This window comes from Saccopteryx leptura, chromosome 3, assembly GCF_036850995.1.
Source record: "Saccopteryx leptura isolate mSacLep1 chromosome 3, mSacLep1_pri_phased_curated, whole genome shotgun sequence".
NCBI classification, from domain to species: Eukaryota; Metazoa; Chordata; class Mammalia; order Chiroptera; family Emballonuridae; genus Saccopteryx; species Saccopteryx leptura.
This window is the reverse complement of record NC_089505.1, coordinates 349,192,787-349,217,338: the sequence shown is the minus strand read 5'-3', so window position 1 is coordinate 349,217,338 and position 24,552 is coordinate 349,192,787. Positions and strand designations below refer to the sequence as shown.

Sequence of the window (24,552 nt, the reverse complement as noted above, 5' to 3'; positions counted from 1 at the left end):
CCAATGGAGCCTCGGCTGCAGGTGGGGAAGAGAGAGAGAGGAAGGAGAGGGCGAGGGGTAGAGAAGCAGATGGGCACTGGTGCGGGAATCGAACCCAGGACTCCTGCACACCAGGCTGATGCTCTACCACTGAGCCAACTGGCCAGGACCCGATGTTTTATTTAAAAAAAAAATCTAAATAATTTTTTTAATGATGGTGATAATATATAAATCATACTGTTTTTTATAATGATTCTCTATAATCCAAATATAGCAATCATTCATGAATCCAAATCACTGTGTTTGGAATTAGCCCAGTTGCAACTAATTAATGTAAACTAGGGTTCTCATGAGGTCCAGCTTTGACTTTCAATTTCCCTACCTCTGATTTCTATTATGATTTATGTAAACAAAGAAGAGAAAATAACATATTAAACACTTCCCATTTGTTGGGTCCCAGGCATATGAAGATAATTTAGAAAGGTTTACTGCTCAAGGAGTCTACAAATCATTAAACTAGTTTAACTGTTCCTACTTTTTTTCTCTCGTATTATTGAAAGGCAGAAACCATGGGCCAATCCACAAACACAAAGCTAGTGTGTTCTAAAGGGAAAATGTATTTTAAAAAACACCTGGGTGCTAGCAGGCTGAAACAAACAAAGGGTATCAGCCCTGAGCTATTGGAGAGAGCATTAGATATAGGGGATAGGGGCTTAATGAGCATATCTTGGTTCATGGCAGGGGTCTCAAACTCGTGGCCCGCCCACCAATTTTGTGCGGCCCGAAGACTGGCCCGCAGACTAATCCACGAAGTTTGATTAGTCTGCGGGCCGCACAAAATTGGTGGGCGAGCCGCGAGTTTGAGACCCCTGGTTTATGGCCTTGGTCACTGACTTGATGAATAGGAGGTGGGGGGGAGGGGTGTTCAGCTGCAGAAACACTTGATTTGCAAGTTCTTCTGATGTAGCATAGGCCTAATCAGCATGGTCCTATCTGGTGTCCATCCGTGGTGAATCTTCAAGACATCTGAGGTTAGATATTTCCCAAGAACAGCCAGGACCTGACTCCTCTGAGACCATCTGCCTCTGGGAATTATCTGTGAAAACATTCCCTGTTTCTTAGGATACAAAGTAAACATTTAAGATTGGTGAACTATATTTTAATTAATTTATAGGCCTTAACTTTTTAGTCTAGGCTTTTATAAACAACTGTTGTGATTTAAACTCCCCTAATTGTCAGTTCTCTCCCCAATGTAAGCTTTTCCTGACATTCCTGAAAAGGTAAACTTTTTGCTACATTTCAAAATAAAGGCCAGGGAGCCATTATGAGAGAGAATAGCAAGCAAATTAACTATAATCTTACAATGGGGGATGAGAACAGTCTATTTCAAGCCCTTCTTCCTACTTAGGGCCTGCATTGTTCTCAGGATGGCAGCTGAATAACCATTTTATCTATCAATTTTATTTTCTGCTCCTCTACTTTGTCACAACCTTAATTTTATGTAAGTCTTCTGAGATTCACTATATTGTCAGTGCTAGTATGGTTTCCAGTTAGGGTCTTCTGGCCTATTTTAGGGCATTTCAAGGAAATCTCATGGTGGCTGAAATTCACCTGGTAATAATATTTTTTTATTTCAACGGACATACAATATTTATATTAGTTTCAAATGTATACCATAATGATTATAGAGATTTATGTACCTTACAAAATGACTATCCAGAAAAGTCTAGTTACGATCTGACACTAAATGATTATTACAATATTATTGGCTATAATGACCATGCTGTACCTTATATCCTTGTGACTATTTTTTAAATTTAGACAATTAATTTTAACAGGGTGACATTGGTCAATTAGGGTACATAGATTCAGAGAAAACATCTCCAGGTCATTTTGACATTTGATTATGTTGTATACTAATAACCCAAAGTCAAATTGTCTTCCGTCACCTTCTATTTTCTTTGTGCCCCTCTCCTCCCCACACCCCTTCCTTGCCCTCCCTTCCCCTCCCCCTGGTAATCGCCACACTCTTGTCCATGTCCATGAGTCTCAATTTTGTGTCCCACCTATGTATGAAATCATACAGTTCTCAGTTTTTTTTCTGATTTACTTATGTTACTCAGTATAATGTTATCAAGGTCGATCCATGTTGTCGCAAATGATCCTATGTCATAATTTCATATGGCTGAGTAGTATTCCATAGTATATATGTACCACATCTTCTTTATCCAATCGTCTATTGAAGGGCTTCTTGGTTGTTTCCATGTCTTGGCCACTGTGAACAATGCTGTAATGAACATGGGGCTGCATGTGTGTTTTCATACCAATGTTTTTTTTTTTGTTTGTTTTGTTTTTTGTTTTACAGAGACAGAGAGGGAGTCCGAGAGAGGGACAGATAGGGACAGACAGGAACGAAGAGAGATGAGAAGCATCAATCATCAGTTTTTCATTGCGACACCTTAGTTGTTCAATGATTGCTTTCTCATATGTGCCTTGACTGTGGGCCTTCAGCAGACAGAGTAACCCCTTGCTTGAGCCAGCGACCTTGGGTCCAAGCTGGTGAGCTTTTCTCAAACCAGTTGAGCCCGTGCTCAAGCTGGCAACCTCGAGGTCTCAAACCTGGGTCCTCTACATCCCAGTCCAATGCTCTATCCACTGCGCCACCGCCTGGTCAGGCCATACCAATGTTTTTGAGTTTGGAGGGTATATACCCAGTAGAGGGATTGCTGGGTCATATGGTAGTTCTATTCTTAATTTTTTTAGAAACCACCATACTTCCTTCCATAATGGTTGTACTACTTTACATTCCCACCAACAGTGAATGAGGGTTCCTTTTTCTCCACAGTCTCTCCAACACTTGTTATTACCTGTCTTGTTGATAATAGCTAATCTAACAGGTGTGAGGTGGTATCTCGTAGTTTTGATTTACATTTCTCAAATAGTTAATGAAGATGAGCATCTTTTCACATATCTGTTGGCCATTTGTATTTCTTCCTGGGAAAAGTGTCTGTTCATGTCCTCTTCCCATTTTTTTATTGGATTGTTTGCTTGTTTGTTGTTGAGTTTTATGAGTTCTTTGTATATTTTGGATATTAGGCCCTTATCTGTGCTGTTGTTTAAAAATATCATCTCCCACTTAGTAGTCCTTGTGATTATTTTTATAATTGGTGACTTGTACTTCTTAATTTATAAAATACCTTCTATATCTCATTCAATTATTCAACTTGTAAGATGTTACTTGATGATTCAAATTCAAACTTGCAAACAGGGATCTTGCAAGAAGTTATATAATAAATTCAAAGTCAAACTAAAATATATATTGTTGATATTAGGGTCATCTTCTGAGAATAGAATATTATTGGGTACACAGTCTCTGGACCCTGAAATAACAGAAATATACAACGGAGAAGCAGTTATCATAGTAGCCTCAGAAAGGTAAATTATATAAAGACACCAGACCAAAGACCTTATGTTATATATGTTTTCATATCTATCACCAGTGCTTCAAAATGCCTAATTAAATCCTGTGTTTATATTCTTGAGGAAATACCTAGTCTAATCAATCTAGGAAACTTCTTGTCCCCCTCCACTTCCCAGTGACTAGCTTAGCACATATGGGAGCTCAATACCTGTTTCTTAAATTGGAAAAGATCATATGAATAGAGCTAGGGCTTAATTTCAGAAAGATTAAATGCTGTAGCGCATTGTTATTCTTAAGACGGAAGGCAAATTTTGCTCATTTGTTTCACTCTGGCCTTTGTCAATGTAGTCTTTTTTGATAAAAAGAGTAATTGATTTTTCTTATTTGCTTTATAGATATAGTTTATAATAATTAAAAGTCCTTTTATCATCTGGTAGACATAGTAAGAGCAGTAATGTTTAGACATTTCTGATGACTGCTGTTAGACTCTTAGCAGTTACAGGTCTTCTGAAAGAAATATCCATTCACTTTGATTGCTATTATGCTTCAAAAAATATTGATCTTTCCCTGCTTGCAAACTCTTTTAAACAAGTAGCTACAGAGATTTAGACAAAAATCTATATTTGACTTTGTGCTTTCATTTAAGGTACTTCAAAGAAAATGTTTAAAGAATAGACAGGTTAAGTGAGGTTGAAAGTGAACAATGCTATGTTGAGTCTTCTTATAAAAAAAGGCATACTTCCTGACACTTCCATTTTTACTGCTTCATTATTAGACTCCAAGTTCCTAAGGGTATGGGGTCATGTCTCTTGATTGACTCTTTATTATGGTTAGTTCATTTTACAAAAGATTACTGTGAGTGCTACATGCAGAGTATTTGTTACGTGTGCATTATTAGAAGGCTTTATGAACGACTTGTCTCTGCTTAGAATAAAGACACATGTCCTTCATATGGCTCACAAGAATATCCTACATCTCCCCAACTTCATATTTTACCTTCCTATCCTTGCACCCAAACTCCAGCATTACTGAGCTACTTAAATATTTTTTCCAAATGTGCTGTTCCACACTATCATCCCTTTGTCCAACTGTTCTCTCTACCTGAAATGTCTCAAACTACCACATACCCTATCACCCCTCCCCAACCACACACATTTCTGAAAGTCATCAGCTGATTTGAGATTTTTATAGTGGAAATGACATGAGCGTATATTCCTGGGTATCCATATCTCAGTCAGACCTCTATGCTGTCTTTTTGTCACAGACACTGTATCCTAGTCCTAAACTGAAGGACAATGCTAATAAGGAGGTTGTTTGAAGGATGTTAAGTATATAAACAATGTGTCAAATTTTTTAACGATATACCTCAGGGCAAGTCAGGGAGGAGTCACTTGTCACTTGACATTTCATATCAAAGATTTCCTTTAAATCAGAATACCTAGGAAATGCATTTAACTTCACAAATCATCTTGGATTTGAGTTTTAAAACATTTACATTTTGTGGCATAGGTGTTGTTCAGAGCATAGTTTCTTTTCTTTCTCTTAAAAATGTGTGCCAAGGAATTAAAAGTGCTGTATTTTTCACTCCATAAGATGCACCTGACCATAAGACACACCTAGTGTTTTAAGGAGGAAAATAAGAAAAAAAATTCTGAACCAAATGGTGTATTTAAATATTTAATAAAATATACCACAATAATATTTCAACAATGTAAACTCAACAGCAGTATTGACAACCATTAGCACTGTTATTAACAAATGAGAAGAGACTTTTAAAGTTCAAATAGTTTTCTAGTTGTCCAGGAACACCAGGAATTTATCATCGCTAGTGTCAGAATTTAAGAATCCCAGTTGCTCACAATCACTGGTATCACTTTCTTTGCTCTTTTCATATATGATACCATCTTCAGTACCATCTAAGGCATTGCTAATGCCACAATTTTTGAACGAATGTACCAGTTTCATTCTTCAGTAACTGCCATGATGTTTTCACCCATTCACAAACTTGATAGTGGGTCTCTTCATTCGTCCAGTTGGGGTCATGATTACCAAGATTACAGCTGGAATAAACTGATGGAGATGAGCAGCATAGCCTACTCTGTCTGTTGCTGCTTTACCTGTGCTCCCACTGGCTTCCCAGTTCCTTGCACATGCCTCACACCCTGGGCCCCTCCCCTATCTGCCAGCCAGCCAGCCAGCCAATAAAATGCTATTAGGCTGGCAATAAGTGATGTCAGCACTTCACACAGAGCTCCAGCAGCTGCACTGCAGACCTCCACCGCTACAGCAGTCTCTCATGTCTATCCTCGATGATGCCAGATGAATGCATTCATACAACATTGTTCGCCTTCCCTCCTGCACTGCATACAACTGTGGAAACCGGAACCAGGAGATCACTCAGCAGATACCCGGGTTCCGCATGCCGCCATGGCCAGTATGATTACATTCTTGCTGGTGCTCATTCTACATATGTTTACTGGCGCAGTGCCCTGCAGCAGTTAAAAAAATGAATATCCGCTCCATAAGACGCACAGGCATTTCCTCCTCCTCTTTTGAGGGGAAAAAAGTGCGTCTTATGGAGTGAAAAATATGGTATATCCTTAATATATCTGTTTGGTAGCTGTTTTGTATTTGATATATAGTGGGTTCTTAGTAAATAATGAACCAAAATGAATTAATTAAATACTTTGAAGTTGGTTAGGATAGCCTTTAGATTCCCTGAAGTAAGATACTTTGTCATCATCAGGAATGGTTTTGGTTTTGTTGTTGTTTGTTTTTGTTTCTTAGTTGCTTCTCACTAGCTCCCATTAAACTGTTCTGAACAATGGAATAAATTTATATACTGGGAAAGTATGAGGTTAGCATTAGTTCATAATTTTGGAATTTGTTACATTGTGATTTTAAAGCCAGTAGCTGCAGCCACCATCACAGCCGCCTTGCCCATGCAGGTTTGCATTGGATTTGGACAGTCGGTAAACAAACAACGGAGCCAAAAACTGGTGGGCTATCATCTTTAATCCTAGCTTGCACCCGGCGGGCAAGTAAAAACACACACTGGGCTCCAAAACCCACTCATATTCAGTGCTCACAAAGCTACTGACTTATCTGGGTTTCCTAGAATCAAATGTTTCTAGCTCACCAGAATTATTCACCTCTGTTCCCCATCTTCTTCCTTTTCCCTGCACAAACTCTGCACAAACTGGCTTCTCACTCAATACTCCACCATCTTGGCTGCTTCTCCTCTCCTCCACATGGCCTTTCTCTGCTGTGCTCTCTAATGCTAATCTCAGGAACCAAGAGAGCAAGCTCCTGGTCTGTCCCACTTTATAGTGTAGAAAACCAAAAACCCTTAATCTAATATACAAAACAGGGAAGTCTCTAATACAAAGTCACTTATCTGAGGCATGATGGGATTGTACCACCCCACATCAAAAATGGTGGGGAAGGCTTAGTCCTAAAACCAAGCCCCAGGCTACAAGGATCCTGCCTGCCCACAGCCCACCCCCAACACACATTAATATCACCTGGGTGACAGGTTTCCATGTGGGCAGCGCCATCTTTAACAAAGTGAGCATAATATATTTTATCTGCCCAACAGGGCTCCAAAACCCACTCATTCAGTGCTCACAGAGCTACTGACTTATCCGAGTTTTCCTAGGATCAAAGATATCTAGCTCACCAGTCTTATTCACTTCTGTTCCCCATCTCCTTCCTTCTCCCTCCACAAACTCTGTACAAACTGGCTTCTCATTCAACACTCCGCCATCTTGGCTGCTTCTTCTGGTCTCCTCCACATGGCCTTTCTCTGCTCTCCTCTCTAATGCTAATCTCAGGAACTGAGAGAACAAGCTCCTGGTCTGCCCCACTTTATAGTATAGAAATCAAAACCTTTAATCCAATATACAAAATAGGGAAGTCTCTAATACAAAGTCACTTATCTGAGGCATGATGGGATTGCACCACCCCACATTAAAAAGAATGGGAAAGGCTTTGTCCTAAAACCAAGCCCCTGGCTACAAGGATTCTGCCTGCCCACAGCCCACCCCCAACACACATTAATATCACCTGGGTGATGGGCCTCCACGTGGGCAGCGCCATCTTTAACAAAGTGAGCATAATCTGTTGTATCTGCCCAACAGTGGTATATTTTGAACTGTTGTGAAATTTTAAGAACTATGTTATTAATAATTGAGATACCTACTTTTGTACATTATTTTTTTAACTAAATTAGAGGATACTCAGTATTTCTCTAAAAATATCTTTAGTCCCACTCACTTCTCTCATGTTCTCTTGAGAGAAAGATGATAGAGTTGTAATTATTGAGTAAGATCTTACATAAAACCCCTGTAAATCCATGGCCTTAAATCTGATAATCACTGTATTGGGTAAAAATGCTATATACTCCAAATTCATAGGTTTAATACCTATGGTCTTAGTCCATTGGGGCTGTTATACCAATATACCAGAGAATGGGTAATTTATAAATGACTGAAATTTATTTTTCACAGTGTGGAGGCGGAAGCCCAAGATTAAGTTGTCAGAATAGTGATCTTCTGGTGGGAGTTCTCTCTCTGGTTCATAGCTGATACCTGCTTGCTGTGTCTCATGTGGCAGAAGAAGATAATGGATTTCTCTAGAACCTCTTTAATAAGAGCATTGATCCCATTTATGAGGGCTCTGCCCTCTTGACCTAATCACCTCCCAAATAATCCAACTCCTAATATCATCATCTTTGATTTTTGAGGGAATACATTCATACCATGAATGTGTAGGCTGTGAAGGCTAAGCAACTTCTTGTTTGTATCCACAGATATTTACTGGAAGTCCCACAGTTATCTTCCAAATTGAAACTTGGGCACTGAGATGACAGAGTATAAATGGTTTGCCTAAACACATAAATACAAGAAACAATTTCAAATTAATGTATGTCAAATAACATTATATTGAGAACCAAAGAAAAGCACATTTTTATCACAGATAAAGAGTTCCTAATTCTATTAAATTAAAGTATTCAATAAGTTTAAGGTGAAATATGATTAAGAATTGAAGGTTTTTGTTTATTTATTTATTTTTCTTTTTTTAGTGGCTCTATTTGCTACATCTCAGTGAAAGGTAGAAACCATAGGTCGACCTGAAAACACAAAGCTAGTGTGTTCCAAAAGGAAAGTTTATTTTAAAAGTGCCTGGATGCAAGTGAGCTGAGACCAGCAAAGGGTATCAGCCTGAAGCTGCAGGAGGGAGCATTAGATATAAGGGTTGCTGCAGGCATTTGCTGGCATGGGGTTGCCTGCACCTGGACATGCTCTGATTAGCATATCTTGATTTGTGGCCTTGGTTACAGCCTGTCTCCCTTTCCCAACCCTCAGGTCCCTCCAGATGGCCTTGTGCCAAGGACATTTCTCAAAACCTTCCCACCTAATAAGAGTTGCTTAAGGGGAGGGGGAAGTTGGGTGAGGGAGATGTTTACAGAAGAAGTTGCCCTGGTGGGAGGTTGGGTGAGAGGGATCTGCATTTAAAAGGGCTTTGGATTTAAAGAATCCCTGAGCCCAGACTTAACACTCAGAAGAGTATTTATTTTAATTGCTAACTGCAGATGTTCTTCTCTACCAGCTCTGTGACATGGTCAACCCAGGGAGTCTTCTAAACTTTTCATATTTTTTTACTAAATGGTTGCACATAATCTGAAGCTTTTTAAGGGTCAATGTTTTTGTTTGATTGTATAACATTTTACACATTTATTATTGTAAATACATCCTTCATTACCTTGCCTGGGAAGTTATAGATTTCCTTCTCAAACTATCTTTATACTTTGACTGTTGTCTCATTTATCTGAGATTCTTGAAGGTGAGATAGAGTTTAACTCACAAGGTCTTTTCTAGCTGCATGATTATATATTTCACAACATTTATAAGCTAGTTGCTAAGGTAATGAGATTCCCAAGAGGCTTTTTAACATTAAGAATCAGCAAAACTGCAAGTTTTACAGATCACTTTCTTTTAACCTACACAGTTTCTCTGTGAAGTGTTTGAATTACAGTGTCAACTGTTGTCAAGTCAGAGATTGATCAATGAGAATTTCTGTGTCACTTTAAGGCCAGATGTTAGTCTTTGGCTGATTGAATTTAAAGTTAGAGTTTATTACTCTTGGCATCAAGGATCAAAGTTATTTGGTCACTAAAAAAAAAAAAAAAGTGTTAAAAGAATCCAGTTGCACACATTTCAGCCACTACCATTGAAACCTCTATTTCTAATGTACTTAGTGCTTTGCCAGGGTAGCCTTCTGGAGTGTTCTGCTTGCATTTTCTCTAATCTCCCATCCTCACTTATTTTAGAATCTCTTCCTCAGCTCCTGATTTTCTTGACTCCACAGCAAGAAAGACAAAGAGCTGAATCAGGTGCTATGACAGAGGTGCTAACCTTTAGACTGTGTGAATGAACACTGACTTTGTTCCTTCCAAATTTAGTTGTAAATGGTTCATAATATTTAGTTGATTCCCAATGAAGGCAACACTTGTTAAATGAATCCCCACACTGTCTTATATTCTAAAAAACCCAAAATATTATAAGATAATACGACCAAGTATCCGTGGGATGCTAACTAAATTATTTTTTTGTTGCGTTGAGATTTCAGTGGTTAATTATAGTACATTAATCAAGAACATAGCAGATAACAAATGGCACCTTCATTATGGGTATGTGTGGGCAGAGTTTAAGGAAATTAACAAGGGGTTATACAGTATTCCTGACTAGTGACAGTGGGGAGCCCTTATCACCTTCAGAAATGAGAACCACAGCTGTCAGATATGTCAGCTGTCAGCTGTATGGAAAGGGCAACGTGACATAAGCTTGACTTTCCGTAAAGGGACACATTCACCCTATGATGATGAGGAAGAAAAGAAATTGGTGAGAAAATATGCCTACTATACTTTTCTCCTGACCTCCTGCCAGTGCCACCTGTTTCCTGACCACCTGTTACACGCAAAAGAAGTTGGGTAGCATAGGAGCTTAATCTGGGTCAATGTGGGTCAGCATTTATCCCTACCCTTGGGGTGAGGAGCAAAAAGTAAAACAGAACAGGGTAGAGAATGGTTCTTGAGGGGTAAAAAAATATCCACCACTCAAACTTTACTATAACAATACAACCATCAAATTTAAATTGTTCAAATATGTAACTGTGTCATCTTATGATTTTCTTTGTATGTAGTTCTTGACAACTATACAAACTTTTGATGGCTTGTATTGATTACTAATAGAACCATATTCCTTTGTATGCTAATTGTTATTGTCTTCCTTCCTTTGTATATTTCACAACTATTCTTGAATATTAGACTCTGAGAGAGGGTGCTTATGAACTCATATTCTGGAACTGTTCCATCTGCGTTCAAATCCAATTCTGCCATGTAAAATTTGTGTTACTTTAGGCAAGTTATTTCATAGTGCTATGTCAGGATTAAATGTAACAAGTGCTTAGAACTTGACCTGATACCTAAATAATACATGAATGTTTGATGTCACCATATGTGTAGACAATTGAAATGCAAAGGTCAATAGAAGCTCATGGGACAAGACAGATAAATAATTAATGATTATCGTAAAATATATAGTCCTATGTAAGTATGCTGTGAGGTCTACAGAAGCCCAAAGAAAGGAGAAAGTATCAATAACTTCTTGCAAACTTAAGGCAGTGTTTATGGAAGAGGTATAGTTTGACCTTGAGAGATGCACAATTTCCCCAGGTATTACAGACTGGGAGAATGCCTTCTTGGCAAGCAGAGATGTCATGCCTAAGGGCACGTAGGTGTGAAAGGAAACAGCAAGTGTTTCAATATGCCTGACACTTAGGTCACTTAGGTAGCTTCCAGGAAAATGGTGGGAGACAGGACTTGAGAGACAGGAAAGGAATTTGAAGCAATCTGAATAGTTTTAAAATAGCCCTGATTCCACACACAGGTACAATTAGTATGTCAAAGCACTCAAGACGAAAACCTCTCCTAAAAATTAATGTTCTCCTTTTTTTCTTTCAATACTAGAATCAAATTCATTGGTCTTTTTTCTTTATTATTCCAGTGTCTGGCCCACAGCATTTTCTCTATCCTTTCTATCAAGCAGCCAGGAAGAGTGGAACTAAGTATGATCGCTGGAGTCAGGTGGATGGATGTTGATTAAAATCTCCTTTGAGCGATTTTTACATAGAGGACCTTGGTCAGACTTGCCCACCCTAATATTTTCATCTATTAATCTGGAATAATAGTGTCTTACTCTCAATGTTCCAATATGAAATATATGAATTAAAACAGTTATAGCATTTTAGCAAACCTTCTATCAAATAATAGTCACTCAACAATGGCAGCTAAGAATCTTTAGCTGCTTAGAAGTTGCATCTGTGTTTTCAATCTTTAAATAGCCCACTTCCTCACTTTACTTACTAATTTTTTGCCCATGATGTCACTTCTCTTAGTTTTAGTTCCCTAGAAAACAGAGGCTGAGGCAAAGCACATGGACTTAAACTTTATGGGGGGAAGGGAGGAATGTAATTTCAAGATATCAAAATGAGGGGAAAAGTGAGATGACAAGGAAATAGGAGAATCAAATCTAAGGTGGTGTGTTAATGAGTGGCCACAGACTCACAAGAAACATAGCTCTTGAGTTTGGTGATATGGACCACATGGTCCAGCTGTGCTTTGGAACAACTGGTTTTGGGGAGGAGTGGTTAACAATTTATCTACTGGTCTCCTTCCTATTTCCTGCCTCTTGGTGGTCAAAGTTCACCTTTCAGGCATTAAGTTCTCAATTAGAGGTAGCATAGTAGTCCCTTAGGAAAACTAAAGCAGGGGTCGGGAACCTATGGTTCGTGAGCCAGATGTGGCTCTTTTGATGGCTGCATCTGGCTCGCAGACAAATCTTTAATAAAAAAATAATAACGTTAAAAATATAAAACATTCTCATGTATTATAATCCATTCATTTCCCTACCACTCATGTTCATGGTTGCAGGTGGCTGGAGCCAATCACAGCTGTCCTCCAGGACAACACCAAATTTTTATTGGATAATGCGTAAGAACACGGGTCGTTGTATGACTCTCATGGAATTACATTTTAAAATATGTGGCGTTCATGGCTCTCTAAGCCAAAAAGTTTCCCGACCCCTGAACTAAAGCTTATGAGCAATTCTGTGGGGTCTAATCTGGCTACTGCAGCTGCTATAGTTCTATAGTTATTTTGTTTGGGGTTTTTTCCTGCAATGGACAAGATAAAGGCAACTGTACCAATGACTACTCCATGTGCCAAACCTGCAGGGGTTGAGAAAACCGATAGTGTTAGGAGATAAGCCAAAGAGCTAGTCATGCATGTCACTTGTACCACATTTCTTTTATTAGAAAGTAGTCACTAACGCTGAGCAATAATAAGAGGAGAATTTGACTCTACCTTTGCTTAGGAGGAAGAGTAAAGAATTTACAGACTTTTTTTTCTTCTTTTTTTTGTATGAGAGACAGACAGATAGGAAAGTAGAGAGATGAGAAGCATCAATTTTTTTTTGTTGCAGCACCTTAATTGTTCATTGATTGCTTTCTCACTTGACTGAGGGGCTCCAGCTGAGCGCGCGATCTTGGGCTTTAAGCCAGTGGCCTTCTGGCTCAAGACAGCAACCATGGGGTCATGTCTATGATCCCATGTTTAAGCCAGTGAGCTCGTGCTCAAGCCAGTGACCTCGGTGTTTCGAACCTGTGTCATCTGCGTCCCAGGCTGACACTCTATCCACTGTGCCACCACATGGTCAGGCTGCAGACATGTTTCATAACCATCTGAGAGAAAGGTAGAAACACAGTGCTTCATCACTCTCAAGTACTGTTTGAATTTCACCAATACAAAGACTCTCACATAACAACCATCCAAATTAGAAAATTAACATCAATACAACACTGCTAAATAATTCACAGACCCCATTCAAATTTCTTTGTCCTAAAATGTCTCTTTTCTTTTTCCTTGTCAAGATTCAATCCATGTAACTTCATTTCATTTACTTGTCATGTCTCTTTCATTTTATTCAATTTGATTGTGTTTCTCAGTTTTTTCCTGTCTGTCATGACCCTAACAGCTTTAAAAGTGCAAGGCTTTTTTTTTTTATTTTGTAATAAGCCCTCAATCTGGGGCTGTCCAGCTTTTCCTCATATACAGACCTAGGCCATTCCTTCTTGTCAGAACTGATGCTCATCATCTTAGTGCATTATTACATCAGGAGGCAAACAGCATCATCATGTGGTCCTGATCACCTAGTAAAATTAGGGTCTCCCAGGTTTTCCGCTAGTAAAGCATCATCTTCACCTTTGTGATTGATAGGTATTCTACAGAGAGGTAATCCAAAACTATGTCAATATCTTGCTTTCAATCATTCACCCAAAATCAAAAATCACTGTGATGGCTGCCAAATGTGGTTTTGTATTTTTTAACTCTAATTCTACATGGAGGCCGAGCTTTCTCTTCTCTCCCATTTATTTATATCACTATGAATTTATGCATTTAAATTGTATTCAGTAGTTGTAATCTGTCATTATACTGTTGTTAAAACTGCCTCAGAATGGCAGTAGAGTCCCTTCAAGCTAGCTTCTCTGTCTTTTGATAATTCCCATCATTCTTCTGATCACTTTTTTGTTGCCAAACAATGTGTTCCAGGCTTACCTTGTACTTTTTCCTTGTTCAACCTGGGAAGCAGCCTTCCTGGTTCCTTTTAGTGAAAAATGATATTTAGACCAGGATCTGGACATTCAATGTACTTATAAGTATAGGGATTTATTGCTTCTAGGACTCTCAGTGGATAAGCTAGAAAACATATATACATACATGCATGTGCATATATGAATGTTTGACATATGTGTGTATGTATATACATATATATATATGTGTATAATATACATACATATATGTGTATAATAAATTTATCATTTAGTTATCTATGTTTATATTTTAAACATGAGTTTCCACCAATTCCTCCAATATTGGTTTAACCTCCTCAGGATTCTTTGTAGCCTTCCATTTTTTCTCATTTCCTTATTGATAGTGAAAAGCTGGGCTATCCTTATCCTTAATGCACTTAAGAATTGTACAATTCCCTCATATGTAATTTATCCCCAACCTTACTGGCTGCGTCCTTGGTGGTCTTGCTTCTACTTGTTTGGCTCAACCACACCATCACCTACTTGACCTCAGACCTCACCACTTCTTTAACCCCTGGTGCTACCATCACTATCTCTACTATAGGCTGAAAATTCATGTCCCTCCAAAATTCATACCTTGAAACTTAATCCCCAATGTGTTAGTATTCAAGTTGGGGCCTTTGTGAAGTAATTAGGTCAGGAGTGCAAAGCCTTGATGACTGTAATTAGTATCCCATAGAACTCTTTTTCCCCTTCTACCATGGGAAGACACAGCAAAGATAAAGATGTCTTTGAACCAGGAATTGGGTTCTCTCTAGAGACCAAATCTGCTGGCATCCTGATTTGGGAATTCCCAGGCTTTAGAAGTGTGAGAAACAAGTTTCTGTTGTTTATAAATGACCCAAATTATGGTATTTGATGGTAATATTCCGCCTAACTAACCACAATCAAGCCACCATATGAGGAAAGAAAGAGAACGGAAAGATTTCATATCTTTTTCCATACCACTCTCCTTCTTCCCACGTGGTCTACCTTTCCTTCTTTACTTTTCCCCAGTGTGTTCAGTGTGATAACTCTAAGATAGTTCAAGGGTCACCACATCTATGAAAGCTCTACTTAGTTGCTAACACCCAATTCTAAGTGGTCTTTGATATGCCTTTTCTGTGCCCCATTTTAAGGATGGAAGTAGCATCCTATTTGTCTTTAGAGTCTTAGTACTTAATATTGTTTTTTATAAATTGTATAAACTAAATAAGTGTTTCATATATGGGTAATTAATGAATAAAAATTCTTCTACAAGAGCTTGGGGGTTAAGACTTTGGAATAGGACAGGTCTAAACTCTGCTATTCACAGGTTTTGTGAAATTGGGCAAGTTAGTTCTTAGTCTGTTGGGACTGTTATAACATAGACTACTTGGCTTATAATGGCAAACAGTACAGTTTGGAAACTAGAAAGTCCAAGATCAAGGCACAGGAAGACTCAGTGTCTGGTGAGAACTCATTCCCTGGTTTATATATAGATGCTATCTTCTCCCTGTGTCCTCACATAGCAGAAGAGACAAAGGAACATTTAACATTCTCTTTTACAAGGGCACTAATCTCACTCATGAGGGCTTCACCCTCAGGGCCTAAAAGCCTAAAATTTTCATCTCCATATATCATCACATTAGGGGTTAGGTCTTACCATATGAATTAGGGGGGTCATGTGACTTGGGAGAGTGAACACAAATATTCAGTCTAGAACATTACTTAACTTCTCGACCATCAATTTTCTTCTCTCTAAATATAGATGACAATTGTTCCTTCATAGGTTTGTTCTGACAATTAAATTACACAGTAAATGTTTTAAAATGTTTCCATAGTGCCAGTACAGTTTCAATGCTCATTAAATTAAAAGTGTCATTATTAATAATTGTTCTTTGTGCATGCATATATCTAGTATAGCAATCATCTGTTGCATATGAACTATTTGTTTAGAAATTGGTCTTGCCTCCTGGATAAAAAAAAAAGTCAAAGTCAGTTATATATAATAAGTATACATTTATTTTACTCACTTTGTATATTTTTTCAGTCTGAGAGAGTATTGCAGCTTTAAAACTACACCTTTACTTGCAAATACATCTTTGATTTTAAATAATATTGAATTAAAGGAATGAAGGAAAAAAATAGTTTCAAATGGTAAAAAAAACTTAATCCTACTCCAACAATTGTGTGTGTGTGTGTGTGTGTGTGTATGTGTGTGTATAGGTCCTTGTAAATATAAAGAGGAAATCTCAGTTGTTGTGAGACTGCAGGATATTCCTAAGATAAATAAATATAAATAAACATAAAGAAATATATGAGGTTTATATGTAAACTGAGCATTTTACAAGCTGAAGCCTCCAAGGCTGCAGCTCCTGCATAAGAAGACATGTGCATCGGGGCCAGAAGCCCCAGGGAGGAGGCCGCTGGCAGTCCTGAGAAACTTCAGTAATTGCTACAGAGGAAAATATTTCAGCTGCAGAGCCAAAAGCCCAGCCATAGAATGGGACTCCAATGCCGTTATGAAGCGGCAGTTCTCCCTAACTCAGGATGAAGAGTTATAACTATCATTATAATTATAAAGAGGCAAGCAACTTTGACAGCTTGCTTAATAACAAGAGTTTTTTTTCTCCACTAAACTACTTCCTCTTGCACTTTCATCATAGGCTTAACCATCTTTATGTTTCACCAAATATATTTCAAAATGTATTGTTTTAGAAGGAACTTTGCTCTGCTACTCTACGAGTATACTTCTCTCTGCACCCAAGGAAGTTAAGAGAAAACAAAAATATAATTTTAAATAATTAGACTAGATATCTTCACAAAATGAAGGAGAAATTATACCTATGAAAAAAATAATTTGAAATTATATATAAAATAAAAAGTAATAACAATTATCAAAGATTTAGAAAATGACATAATTTTTCAATATATAAGTTGAATTGGTATTGGATAAAAATACACAGTAAAATGTAATTTATAATAAGCATATCCTTACATATATTATTCTTTTAGAATACAAAAGAGAATTCTTTAAATAAAAATTCAAAAGATTGATCAACACAAAAGATACATCTCAAAGTTTCAACATTCAGTTTAAAGGAGTTTTACAGAAATGAAAGCATGTAAGAAACAACATTTTTAAAGAAATAATGGTAGCACTTTTCTAGAACTGAAAAAGAAAGTTACAAACTGTAAAGCCAGTTGCCACGGCCACTATCACAGCCGCCTGGTGGATACAGGTTCGCATTAGATTTGGACAGACAGTAATGAAACAACGGAGCCAAGAACTGGTGGGCCATAACCTCTAATCCTAGCTTGCACCTGGCAGGCAAGTAAAAACACACACTAGGCTCCAAAACCCACTTATTCAGTGCTCACAAAGCTACTGACTTATTTGAGTTTCCTAGAATCAAAGGTTTCTAGCTCACTAGCCTTATTCACCTCTGTTCTCCATCTCCTTCTCTCTGTACAAACTCTGCACAAACTGGCTTCTTCAGCACTCCACCATCTTGGTTGCCTCTCCTCTCCTCTATGTGGCCTTTCTCTGCTCTCCTACAGCATGGGCTCCTCCTAGCATATAATCACTCTTCCCAGGAACAACGTGATCTCTCTTGCTTTTAAAACCTTTTGGCATGAAAGACCTCCCCCAACACACATTAATATAATCACACCCATCCCAAGCAAGAAGGGCAACTTAAGTTATCACCTGGGTGACAGCTTCCACGTGGGCAGCGCCATCTTTAACAAAGTGAGCATAATATATTTTATCTGCCCAACACAAACTATTTGACAGAAGTAATCTATCAAGCACCAAGTTAAAAATTTTTTAAACCAGTAAGTAGATAGATGATAGTTACATTTTAAAACAGCAAGATTTTTTTAATTTAAAAATTTAATGTAATGGGATGACATTGATCAATAAGAATACATAGGTATAAGTGAACATCTCCACAGCATATGAATCATTGATTATGTTGTGTACCCGTCTTCCGAAAGTAAAATAGTTTTCTGTCACCATATATTTGTCCCTTTTTATGCCCCTACCCCTGGTAACCACTTCACTTTTTTCTGTGTCCATGAGTCTCAGTTTTATATCCTACCTATGTAGGGTATATATTTAAAATAGCAAGTTTATAAAATATTTCTAATATTTATGGAGAGAGAAGAGAGGGAAGAAGAAACATTAATTATAAGAGAATTAAAATCAGTTGGGCATCATATTTCTAATCAGCAATAATAAAATAGAATAAAAAACCTGGGGCCACATCTACTGAGGGCCATGAAAAAAGTTTGGACAGACTGACACCTGGGGCCTAGTGGTGGAACCACGCCCACCACCCTTCCTAATCCTTGAATTGCCGCAGGCGCTTGACTCTACCAGAGGTTCTTTCAGGGGCCAAGCCCAACAAGCAGCCAGCAGACTGAGGGTGCAGGAGGCGGGACTCAGGGAACCTTGGCCTTTTATAGACCTTCTCTCAGGTTCAGTGTGGGTATGTGACTGGGTATTTCCATGTGTACCTGGGCCCAGCAGAGGAAGCCATAAATTATGGATTGCTTGTAGCTCCAAGAAGGTTGCTAAGGGCCAGTCACAGTCAGTGTCCCCCACTGGTCGGTGCCAGGTTCCCTCCAGGGGGGCACAGGGCCGGCACACCCAGTGGTCAGCTGCGGAGGGCATCAGTTCAGGACTTAATGACCCTTGCAGGTGGCATGTCCTAAGGAAGGGTTCCTCATACCAGGCCCAGCTGAAGTGAGTTCTGCTCTCTGTGGTCAGCACCGGCCCAGCAGCTCATGTGCATTGGACAGGATGGAACGTCAGTCAGTCAGCCTATGTGCTGACTATCAGGCCCTGCTACGTTGGGGCTACGTTTCAAAGGGGAAAGTGAGAGAAGCTTGGAGCACTGAAATTTAACATGTGGGTCCCCACAAGCCTATTGTTGGGTCTGGTTGAGGAGTTTAACCACTTTCTGGGGAGACATAGTCAGCCCCAGGGAGGGTTCTCTCAGCCTTCCTCGCTGTGACCAGGGGCTCCCCAGCTGGAAGAAGTTTTCTGCAGAGGAGACTGTCAGTGTTCATGGATAGGAAGAATAAACATGATTAAAATGTCTATATTAACCAAAGCAACCTACAGATTCAATGCAATTCCTATTAAAATACCAAATGACATACTTCAAAGTTATAGAACAAATATTCCAAAAATTTACATGGAACCAAAAAGTAACCTGAATAGCCTCAGCAATCTTAAAAGTGAAGAACAAAATGGGAGGTATCACACTTCCTAATATCAAGTTATACAAGGCCATTGTATTCAAAACAGTGTGGTACTGGCATAAGAACAAGCATACAGATCAATGGAACAGAACAGAGAACCCAGAAATGAACCCACACCTTTATGGTCAATAGATATTTGACAAAGGAGGCAGGAGTATGCAATGGAGTAAAGACAGTCTCTTTAATAAATGGTGTTGGGAAAATTGGACAGGTACATGAAAAAAAAGTGAAAGTAGGCCACCAACTTACACCATTCATAAAAATAAACTTATATTGGATAAAAGACTTAAATGTAAGTCATGAAACCATAAATATCTTGGAAGAAAACATAGGCAGTAAACTCTCCTATATCTCTCATAGCAAAATTTTTGCCCATATATCTCCATGGGCAAGTGAAATAAAGGACAGAATAAAAAAATGGGACTATATCAAACTAAAAATCTTAGCACAGCAAAGACACCATTAACAAAATAAAAAGACAACCCACACAATGGAAGAACATATTTGCCAATACATCTGATAAGGGGTTAAATAACCAAAATTTATAAAGAACTTCTAAAACTCAACATTAAAAAGATAAACAATCCAGTTAAAAAATGGGCAAAGGAACTGAATAAACACTTTTCCAAAAAGGACATACAGATGGCCACTAGGCATATGAAAAAATGTTTAATGTCACTAATCATCAGAGATATACAAATTAAAACCACAATAAGATACCACTTAACAGCGGTCAAAATAGTGCTCATTAACAAGTCAACATACAACAAATGCTGTCAAGGATGTGGAGAAAAGGGAACCCTCCTGCACTGCTGGCAGGAATGCAGACTGGTGCAGCCACTGTGAAAAACAGTATGGAGATTCCTCAAAAAATTAAAAATGGAACTGCCTTTTGATCCAGCTATCCCACTTTTAGGGATATATGTTAAGAATCCAAAACACTGATTCAAAAGAAGGTATGCACCCCCATATTTATTGCAGCATTGTTTACAATAGCCAGGATCTGGAAACAGCCCAAGTGTTCATCAGTGCATGAGTAGATAAAAAAGTAGTGGTATGTATACACAATGGGATACTACATGGTCATAAAAAAGAACGGCATCTTACCTTTTGTGTTGGCATGGATGGACCTGGGAGTATTATACTAAATGAAATAAGTCAGACAAAGAAAGAAAATTATCACATGATCCACTTATATGTGGAATCTGATGAACTGAGGAATAAAATAGAGACGGAGGCTGGGTTACGGGGAGCAGCGGGTCAGCTGTCGGAGGGAACAGGGACGAGGGGACGGGATCAGAGAAGGTGAAGGGATTAGTGAAATCATATATACATAACACATAGATACAGATAACGGGACAGCAAACCCCAGAGGGAAGGGGGAGGGGGACAAAGAGGGTACATAGGGGGGCACATTGTTGGGGGATGAGGGTGTTATATTGAGTGGTACACTTGAATCTATGTTAACACAATAAATTTAACAATTTTATATAAATAAATAAATTTGACAACCCTTTGTAAGTATGAGAAAAGGAAACTGAAAGACCAATCACAAAATGTAGGTAGGAACAAGAAAGGTTTATCAAATATTTATAAAGAGCTATCTTAAAATCCCATAACACAAATCTGTTGCTACTAAACTACTAGCCTAGCAAACTTTGGAAAATGGCACTTCTTTAACATATATAAGTTGCCAATATTGCCCATTGCCGACACACAGAAAAAAACCTTACATAAAAAATAATTTTTTAGGAGATTGAAATAGTAGCAGACATGAATGTCAAACTTATACGAGGTTCAGGCAGTTTTGCTTACCAGTTCTAACACTCAAGGATCCAAAATTTCTTGTTATAAAAACTAGCCTAAAGACCAATGAAAGTTGGAAAATCACTAATCTCTTGCCTTGATATTAAATCTGGATAAGACCAGTGCACACACAAAAAATTATAGACCAATGTCTCTACAACAGAGATAAAAATAAAATATCAAATTAAATGTAGTGTATTAAAGGAATAACCATCCATGATTTCCGCTAAGGATGCAAATGTATGCAAAAGAATTTCCAATTATTGTTTTGTTAAAAAGAGAGCAAGTTATAGAATGATATTGATGGTATAATACCATGTAAAGTATAATATATGCTACATAGTTCTTGTGGAGAGGAATTTTATATTTCCATAAATATGGACTTTTTTATAATATTACTTATTATGTATGTTTGTATATGATGATAAAAGTATGGAAAAAGAACTGGAGAGATACACGTCAAGTGTGGTAGATTATAGTTGACTAGGACTGTGTGATTGTTGGAGTGTCATAAAAGGCATCTCAGTTTTATTTTTTTATTTTCATTTTTTGTTGCCTAGTTTGAGGATACCGGCAATACTGTGATTTCATGTGACTTTAAACCAAAGCACCACACCCTGACCAGGCGGTGGCGCAGTGGATAGAACGTCGGACTGGGATGCAGAGGACCCAGGTTCGAGACCCCAAGGTCGCCAGCTTGAACGCGGGTTCATCTGGCTTGAGCAAAAAGCTTACCAGCTTGGACCCAAGGTCGCTGGCTCGAGCAAGGGGTTACTCGGTCTGCTGAAGGTCCGCGGTCAAGGCAAATATGAGAAAGCAATCAATGAACAACTAAAGTGTCGCTACGAAAAACTGATGGTTGATGCTTCTTATCTCTCTTCGTTTCTGTCTGTCTGTCCCTATATATCTCTCTCTCTGACTCTCTCTCTGTCCCAGGAAAAAAAAACAATCCAAAAAACCAAAGCACCACAAAAATTTGCTACTGACATTTATTCTTCACAATAAAGATCCTAGGTTTTTGAGTTTGAGTTTCTTTAAATATATGTAAAAAAAATACTATAAAAAAAAATTATCAAACCCTTCAATTTAATTCATCCAAAAAAATAAAAGCCACATTTATTGAGGAACATATCTGGGTAATTTGGAACACAAAATTAATTCCTGCCCTAAGTAGTTTTTTGGGCGTCTCATTCAGAATTAGTATCAGGGAGAGTGGAGAAGTTGTGAAAGGTAATTACTGATTGCTGTGGAACCTAGAGGCAGAGATGTTACTACATATCCTGGCTGCAACCTAAGAATTTACAGTGTCATGTACGAATTAACAAAATAACAAAAGGTTTTGAGATTTGGGGAAAAAATATATATACAGTGTGGGGCAAAAGTGGGTTTACAGTTAGTTATTTGTATGGAAAGCAGTACAGTAATAAATAAGAATGTAAAAATAAGATGTGTTTTGTATACTCAGAGCTGTAAACCTATTTTTGCCCCACCGTGTGTGTGTGTGTGTGTGTGTGTGTGTGTGTGTGTGTAAGTATATGCACAGTACAGACAGATAATCTTGTCATAAATGTTCTGTTAGGAACCACAATAGCTCTGATGGCCTCAGTTTTTCCCCAAATTAGAGAAATACACTAATTATTTTCTACTTACAGATCGTTTCATCAAATTGGGTCTATAAGAGTAGCAAAATAAAAAAAAATAATATTGGAAAACATTTTCATCTTTTGCTCTGAAATATCTCAACTATAGAGAGTGTATACATACTAACTGAACTGGTTATGTGGATATCAAATGCCTGAAACCCTTAGACTTTGATCTTCTATTTTTACAGAAATTGAAAAAGAAAGTTGTGGCGATCCTGGTACACCTTTATATGGAATTAGAGAAGGCGATGGTTTTTCTAATCGTGATGTTTTAAGGTTCGAATGCCAGTTTGGTTTTGAATTAATTGGAGAGAAATCCATTGTTTGTCAAGAGAATAATCAGTGGTCTGCAAACATACCCATCTGTATCTGTGAGTACCAAATGCTCTGCATTCAGATAGCATATGTTACCCTGCCCTTGCATATAATTGCTTTTGTAATTAATTGCAAAGAACTGGAACTCTGTAATTATTTTTGAACAAGTAGCATTTTTTGCTACTATCTTTAATAAGTGTGCTTATGCTAAATTATAAATTACATTACAGATTTAAATAAAGTTAACATAGTTTGCTTGGTAATTGCAAAGTATATATTACACATGTTTTCATAACACTTTATTGGTGGTATTTTATATTTTATAGATAGCATACTTCTCATGAAAATTATACAACTGAGTTAATTCTAATAGAATCATATATTTTAACAAGATACTTTTGTATATGCTTATTTAAAATAAAAAACACAACATATTTAAAGCTTATATTCTATGTATAATGCATTAACTTATTTTTGTTTATAAATGCTCACACTAATACATACTTAAATACCATTTATTTATATTGCACCAAATAAAATTCATTAAAGTTTATGAAATACCATACAGTATGCTTGGAATAAAAGAATATATTTTAAAAATGTATTAAAACATTCCAATTTAACTGCAAAAAAATATAATTTGCATTATATACTGAGACACATTTAGATTCAATTAAATACTACCTTCATTAACAAATACAATAGGTCAGGTATGATTGTAATATTGAAAGTTTTAAATTTTAGTTTTTAATATTCACAAATGAAAACCTATAAGCCAATAATGATGAAAGTGGAAATAATTTTTTGGTTTTTAAATATACAACTTTTCTTCTGTATCTAACTTATAATGATAATCCTTTTATTTGTGAAATTCTTTATTTCCTGCAAAGACATTAACACAAATCTTATTTCAATATTTTTCTGGTTAAAAAAAAGTAGCATTATTCAAGACCACATTTTATCTGAATTATAATATATACTGCAAAATATATTGTTATTGAAAATTGTGATTACTTAACATCTTAAAAGATGTAACACTTTCAAAGTGAAGAGATAAAATATTTTCAAATATATATATATTTCAAATATATATATAAAACATAGTAAGAAAAAACACAAAATAGCAAATAGACATTACTATTTCTCATTATAGTGTTATAGATACATATTGCCATAATAATTTATCTTACATTTCAGCAAAGTGGGTATTTTTAGAATCTGGCAGAAATTTCCCTAGTTACAGTATAGTTTTTTTTTTTTTCAGGAAATCTAGGGGAGGAAGATTGAACCAATCCCCCTAAATATAACTTTTTCAGTTTAGGGACAGTGCTTACTTCCTGCCAAGATCACCTTGGGAAGTTTCTGTTGTGGGAAAATAAAATTCATTAGAAGAGTCTGATTTAATTATGTCTACATCATCTAAAGCTTAGTAATACTTAAGAAGAC

At 37.4% G+C, this 24,552-nt stretch overlaps 1 protein-coding gene across 3 annotated transcripts in view; it reads left to right on the top strand.

The window, feature by feature from the left end:
• The window catches only part of CSMD3 (CUB and Sushi multiple domains 3), a 1,231,016-nt gene that overhangs the window by 763,093 nt on the left and 443,371 nt on the right, over positions 1 to 24,552 (top strand). For all 3 annotated transcript variants that reach the window (XM_066379371.1, XM_066379370.1, XM_066379369.1), the window contains one exon: positions 22,980 to 23,162. In XM_066379371.1, the coding sequence (XP_066235468.1) occupies positions 22,980 to 23,162 (183 nt within the window). The remainder of the gene's footprint in view (positions 1 to 22,979; positions 23,163 to 24,552) is intronic.